The following is a 7,464-nucleotide window of genomic DNA, read 5'->3' on the forward strand; positions in this document are numbered from 1 at the left end:
GATTCTGTTTTGCATTCTAAAGGCATATTGCATCAATATAGTTGTGTTGAAATCCCTCAACAGAATTCTGTTATGGAGAGAAAGCATCAGCATATCCTTAATGTGGCTAGAACGATGATGATTCAGTCTCATCTGCCTATTAATTTTTGGGGTGATGCTGTTTTAACAGCAACTTATCTCATTAATAGGCTTCCTACTCCTCTTTTAAACTAAAAATCTCCTTTTGAGCTTTTGTTTAACAATGTATGATCATCTTAGAACTTTTGGTTGCCTTTATTTTGCTTCAACATTACAAAGATCTCGAACTAAGTTTGATCCTAAAGCTAGAACTTCTATTTTTCTTGGCTATCCTTTTGGAATCAAAGGCTACAAACTTATTGATTTAAAAACTAATCAAACTTTTATATCAATAAATGTTATTTTTCATGAACATATTTTTCCTTTTATATCTTCACATAAATATGAATTTTCTTCCATGTTCCCTGTTGATTATTCAACTTTAGATTCTTTAACTGTACCTTCAACTTTAGATTCTCCACTCCACTTCATCTTCTCCTCAAATTGATCCAATTGTTCAAACCCCTCCCATTTCAGTTTCTGATCCTATACCTTCTGATCTTCCTAGACAATCCTCTAGAGTCGGAAAGGTACCTAATTACTTGCAAAATTTTCACTGTAATTCCTCTTCTACACACTCCATATCAGATCCTTCAACACTTTTCCCTTCATCAGGTTCTTCTTGTCCTTCAGTTTTTTCTTCTAAATATGATATTCTCAATTTTTTATCTTATGCTAATCTTTCTTCTTCCCATAAATCGTTTGTCATGTCCATTTCTGCCGATACTGAACTGAGTTCTATCATCAAGCTGTTAAGCACTCTCATTAGAGAGATGCCATGTCAGTTGAGATTGCAACCTTGGAACTTAATAATACTTGGATTGTTACTTCTTTACCTCCCGGTAAGAAGCCTATTGGTTGCAAATGAGTTTTTAAGATTAAATACCGTGCTGATGGATCCATTGAGAGATATAAGGCAAGGCAGGTTGCCAAGAGTTATACTCAAGCTGAAGGATTGGATTATTCTGAAACTTTTTCTCCTGTCGCTAAAATGGCAAATGTTAGATCTCTTTTGGTCATAGCTGCTGTGAAAGGTTGGCATCTTACACAACTTGATGTTAATAATGCTTTTTTGTATAGGGATTTATTTGAAGAACTATACATGTTTTACCTCCTGGTTTTCATATTAAAGGGGGGTTTCAAGTTTGCAAGTTAAACAAATCCCTCTATGGTTTGAAACAGGCCTCACGACAGTGGTTCTCCAAGTTTTCCAACTCTATCCTCAGCTTGGGTTTTCAACAATCCAAGGCTGATTATTCTCTCTTTACTAAAACTGAGGGTTCATCCTTTATTGCCCTTCTTGTCTATATTGATGACATTCTCATAGCTATTAATGATATGCAAGCTGTTGAGTCTTAAAAGTCCTTGCTTAATGAGAAGTTTAAGCTTAAGGACCTTGGCAAACTCAAATATTTTCTTGGTTTGGAAGTGGCAAGTGCTCCTGCTGGTATTTCATTATGTCAGAGAAAATATTCACTGGAAATTCTTCAAGATGTTGGTCTTCTTGCTTCTAAACCTCTTACTTTTCCGATGGAACAGAACATTAAGTTGAGTAAGGATGTGGTAGACTTGTTGTCTAACCCTACAATTTATAGAAGGCTTGTAAGGCGCCTTCTTTACTTCACATTAACTCGGCCAAATTTATGTTATTCTATCAATAGACTTAGTCAATATATGGCTAAGCCTAGACAGCCTCATTTACAAGCTGCCTATAGAATTTTACAATATGTCAAAGGCACTACTGGACATGGACTTTTCTTTTCAGCCGATAATACATTGTCTCTTGAAGCCTTTGCTGATTCTGATTGGGCTTCTTGTCTTGACAGTAGACGCTCTACAAGTGGTTATTATATTTTTCTTGGGAATTATTTGGTTTCATGGAAGACCAAGAAATAGACAATTGTTTCTAGATCTTCTGCCGAGGCTGAGTATCAATCAATGACCTCTACTACTTGTGATATCATTTGATTTCTGACCTTATTATCTGATTTTAGTGTTTCACATTCTCATAGTGCTCAAATTTTTTGTGATAGTCAGGCCGCCTTAGATATTGCTGCTAATCCAATTTTCCATGAAAGAATGAAGTATACTGAGCTAGACTGCCATTTTATTCGGGAAAAAATACAAGCTGTGTTATCAAAACTTTTCATTTGCCTTCTGAGCATCAATTTGCTGATGTCTTAACCAAAACTCTTGGTTATCACCAATTTCATCATTTAGTTTCCAAGATGGGAATACATTCTATCTCTTCTCTATCTTGAAGGGGGTATCAAAACATAATTGTAATTTCATCTTTATTTTTTACTTATGTAATGTGGTTGCCATATAGCATTTTTATTCCTTTAATATTCAGCTTGTATAAATAGGCTACTGTACATGGACTTTATTCATTCAATACATTTTACACGTTTTTCTCTCCAGAAGCCTCTTCTTCTTTTCATCTTCTTGCTCTGCTAGGATTTATGTTCTCTGAGTGTATTCTACACTTTACAAGCTTGGGTCCCGTTAAGAAAAAGTAATTCTTTTGTATTGTGAGACTGAGATCCATTACTTTACAAAGGGTATGTACGAGCCCGGTACAACTCATTACCGAAATAAATTAATATCTTCTATTGATAATGTTATTTAAACGGAATAAAGTAGATTATAACATTTGACAAAAAAAAATTATTTTTTTGAATCTTTGATTTCTCCAATGGAATATGTAGATGATAGTTATTTTATTTTTTAAAAAAAAAAATTAGAGCAAAGGTTTGACCATAATTTCATTTATCCCTTGTTCCTACGAAGCTCAGCAACCGCCCGCTCTGGCCCAAGATGAGCCTACTTATCGATCCCTTGTTCTTGCATTATATGTTCTCTTTCTTTTGGTTATTTCTATTTAACGTGAATTTTTAATCCTTTCTAGGTTTAAACTTTGCACGTAAGGAATCCATTTCACTGACGATCGAAAATGGTCTCCAGGATTTCATATGTGCGTAAATCGAATTAAAATCCTTTCTGCTTGAACTTTATCCACTTCAGTACATGGAGATGTGCTCCAATGTTGTTGGGATTACAGTTTTCTTTCACACACTTTAAGGAATTTGTTTTAGAGTCGAGAAATACTTCGCGTAGAGACAACGCAGGAATCATACAAAAAATGATTTTACTCGCTGATGTGTGAATCAAATATTTTTTTTGAAATTGAGTTTTTTTAATTAACTTTTTGTTACGTTAAGACAAACCTCTAGGCACTATTATATCAAGAATAGGGAACGAAAAGAAAAGGATTTAAACGATCTGTGGTCTATGCCTGTTTCTTTGCAACAAAGTGGTTCTTAGGATGAACTAAAGTTTGAAACCTCGAATTTACATTAATTCCTGTCCTCAAGTTAATCAATTTCCTGCTATTCAAGGCAGCTGAAGACAACTACCATCGTGAAAAAAAAAAAAAAAAAGTAGGGGAGAGAGAGAGAGAGAGAGAGTAATAAATCTTAGGAATGACTAGTGCTATGACATATCCGGAATCAAGAAAAACATGGCATAGGAAATTGAACATATCTGAAGTCCAGAAAACCCATTATATTTCTTAGAACACAAACCAAAGCAAAATATCCCAACTTTAGGATACTATAAAGTTTCACAGACCAATAATTTTTATTGGGCAAAGCTTAGCTAGTTTAATGAGATAATGATCAGTCTCTCAAAAGAGATTGATATTATATAATAATGAGAGCAGCTAAAAGATTAGTGCCCCGCCAGTTTATTGGTAAGCGCCAAGACAATGCTGCAGAGCTGGCTGAATGTCGTACTCAAGCTAAGTATGGGAGAGGCTTTGCCCATTTCCTTCAAACCATCCTCACATGAACCAGAATTGGTCATTGCAGCAGACACCCATGTTAATACATCACTATACTTTTTAGACTTCAAGGACGTGAGGGATTCCTGGAGTCGCCCACTTATATCTTGATAGTTCGCATTGCAATCTTTAAAGGCAGGGGATGTATCTTTCTGTTTGGAGAGCTGGCCCTGAATTTGCTTAGCCTGGGATGATGTATGCTGCAGTGCAACTTTGGCTAGCACGCCAATATCAGTAGCCCCACGGCTCTCCGGGTCAGATTGAAGGGTTTTTTTGCACAGATCCTTGTACAAAGTACCATCACAAGCTGAGGTTATAAGATCAGCTTTTTGCGCTTCTGCAACATTTCTGAATTGATCAATTGCGCAGAGAGTGAAAAGAACACAGAAGAAGAACTTCAAACTCGGCTTCATGTTTTCAAGATGAAAGATTAATGGAGAAAATGAAGAAAACAATTGGAATGCTATCAACTTGTTTATCTTATTTTCATTTCACAACTATTGTGAAGCATGTCTATATATATAGAGAGAGTGAGAGGGGTACGCAGACAGATATGCCCAAGAAAGGCGTATGCTCTCTGTCTGTTTTAAGAGGTCTCTTCGGGGGATTTGTTTGGACAGAAATGCATGAGCGGTTTCATTTTTAATTAGGAGCTTATTCCGTTTGATCTGTGCATTAAGATAGGGGAGATTTGTTTCCTGATTTGTTTATTTACGATATATAGGGGATTTGTTTTTTTTGGATTTTTGCTTTTTAAACGTCAGTTATTGCTTTTAATTGATAGGGGATTTTGCTGCATTCACGTATTATTTATATATCTTGAAAACTTTGAATACAATGGCATAGATTAAAATAAATAAATTAATATGTAAATGTGCTTTTAATTGGTGTATGGCCAAAAAAATAAAAAATAAAAAATAAATAATAAATAAATAATACATATAAGAAAAAGAAAAAAGAAAAAAAAGAAGCCAAAACATTAATAAATACATTTTTATGCTAACTCATATGCAAGCTTCCACATGCATCGATATTGAGTGCCCTTACAAATTGAATTTCTCAATAAATAAATAAATAAACTATTTGAATTACAAAATGATAAATACTATCTATTGTTAGAAGGTTGAATTTGAAAGTAGTTATTGTTATTTAAAGAAACTCACCTGTTAAAAAATTAACCTAAAAATTCAAAACGAATTTATTTAACCCATTGATACCCATGTTTTTCTAGAGACTAACTCACATTGGTTTTTTCAACAAGCTACTATCTAGAGGTTGATTTTCTTAGATGTTGAAGTTCCCTTTTTTTTTTTTTTTTTTTTGTTGGGGGGGGGGGAACTAGATTCATAAGATTATAAAGTACAAGAGCAAGGGGTGAGAAATCTCAACAAGCATTATAATACAAAAAATAAAAATAAATCGGGAAATGGAATTGTTATAAGGGGGGGGGGGGGGGGGGGGGGGGGGGGTGGGGGGATGGAATATAATAACTCCAGTCGTATAATTCTTTGGCTCTTCGTTGAAAAAGAGTCGGCTGCATGAAACCATTAGAGACCATCAGCACTAAGATCTGCACTACAGCTTTCGATATTTGGAGAGGTCATTGACAATCTCCTGATCCTCCCTCCTCTCTTGTATTGTTGGATAATGGAGCATACAAAAATAACTTACTAAAAAGAAAAGCATGCAATTCTTGAGAACACAAAAATCTGTTGCTGCGAGACATGGGGGTGCGTGGAGGGAATATCAAAGATCCCCCCAGATACATTTTTAGACAAACTAGTGTAGAAAAGAGACGTCTAAAGTAACAAGCATTAAAAGATCATGTCCATAGCCCACGTCAAAGTAAGAAAAACAAATACAACCGCCATGCCACATCTATATGACGACAGTGTTGCACCTCTAGCCTATCCAAAATCACACAAGACGATATTTAAGTGGTTCATTAAATTGCCTACGTCCACTTGAGCTAAAATTCACTAAGTTTGTATGAGATTACAAACACTCAATAATTTCTCTCTCACATCCACTATCTCTCTATTTTGCCCACATCTCTTACATATCATAACTCTCCTATTTATAGGAGAAGTTCCACTAAACATGTTGCTAACTATCAGCCGTAATTGATGGCTAATGGTGAGCTGAGTTGCTATAATTGAAAACTTCAATATAGGACGGCGCATGTGCATAGAAGCTGTTTAGTTACTGCATTCACACTTAGGTGGTGAATGCTACCTATTCCCTGAATCTTACAGGCACTGTCATTACCCATAAGTACTGATATTGTCCCTTCAGTTTGGGACAATCTTTCTTCCAGTGTCTTTTGTTGCAACAAAAGGAACACTCTTCTCTGACGAGTTTTCTCCCAACTAATGAACCAAGTGATGTGGCCCAGGTTTTCGATTGAAAACCTTTCTTCTTTCCTGGATACCTTGCCTGTGGTCTCCCCCTTGCTATTAATGCTTCACTTGATGTATCTAATTGTACTTGCTTATCTTTTCCGTGGTACTCATTGCTAATTAAAGAACTAGATACATAGTCAAAACTGATATTTTTCTTCCCATACAGTAGTGTAGTAATTAAATGCTCATATGTATCAGGCAAGTAATTTAATAAAAATAAAGCCTTATTTTCATCTTGGATTTCAACATCCAAGTTTAATAAATCAACAAGAATTTGATTGGAACAATTTAGATGTTCAAACATAGAAATATCTTCACGAAACTGAAATCTGAAGAGCTTTTTCTTCAAGTGCAAATGGCTCTCAATGCTCTTTTTCATGAACTTATCTTTCAATTTCTGCCAAAATTCCATTGCATTTGTCTCTCTCATGACAAAGTACTTCTGTTCTTTGGTAAGGCATAACCGGATTGTACTACAAGCTTGGATATTAAGCTTCCTCCAATCATTTTCAATAATATCATCTGGTTTTTCTTCTAATGCAATATCCAACTCTTGTTGGATCAAAACGCCCATAACTTTGCACTGCCACATGCCGAAATTGCTTGTTCTATCGAACTTCTTAACTTTGAACTTGGTATTTGAAATTGTGAACCGACGCCCAGAGCTACTGGCATTTCCAGAGCTCTTATCTCTTCCAGAACCTTTCATATGGATTTAGAAAAATCTAAACAAAGAATTTCAAAATTTTAAACGTACGGATGAGTCCAGAATGATCCAAATAGTTGAAAAGCACTATTTGATCGTTGAAATCGAACTCCAAATGGCTTAGATCAAGCCCAACAAGGATATGAAAAAACGGATGGTGCTGATCACCCGGCGCGTGAGATACACACACTAAGTAGGGCATCTGGTGGGCTCGTGGGAGCATGGTGTACATGTGCTGAGAGCCTCTAGGGCGCATAGGGAGCGTGTCCTTCACGCGTCTTCAACCCTTGGGCGCGTAGGGCTGCGTGGGAGCGTGCTCATCAGTCGTCCTCAACTTCCAGCTGCGAGTGAGGCACGTGGACTCACTCTCCTACTTCTCAGGGCGCTTGTGAGCTCCT

General features: G+C 36.1%; 1 protein-coding gene across 1 annotated transcript; it reads right to left on the reverse strand.

Moving 5' to 3' along the window:
- Nucleotides 1-3,657: 3,657 nt before the first annotated feature.
- LOC122274156 (pectinesterase inhibitor 3-like) lies at nucleotides 3,658-4,452 on the reverse strand. Its single transcript, XM_043083127.1, has one exon. The coding sequence runs from the start codon at nucleotides 4,369-4,371 to the stop codon at nucleotides 3,847-3,849; it is 525 nt and encodes a 174-aa protein (XP_042939061.1). The 5' UTR covers nucleotides 4,372-4,452; the 3' UTR covers nucleotides 3,658-3,846.
- Between the last annotated feature and the right edge of the window lie 3,012 nt (nucleotides 4,453-7,464).

The sequence above is a fragment of the Carya illinoinensis genome, chromosome 8, assembly GCF_018687715.1.
Source record: "Carya illinoinensis cultivar Pawnee chromosome 8, C.illinoinensisPawnee_v1, whole genome shotgun sequence".
Classification (NCBI taxonomy): Eukaryota; Viridiplantae; Streptophyta; class Magnoliopsida; order Fagales; family Juglandaceae; genus Carya; species Carya illinoinensis.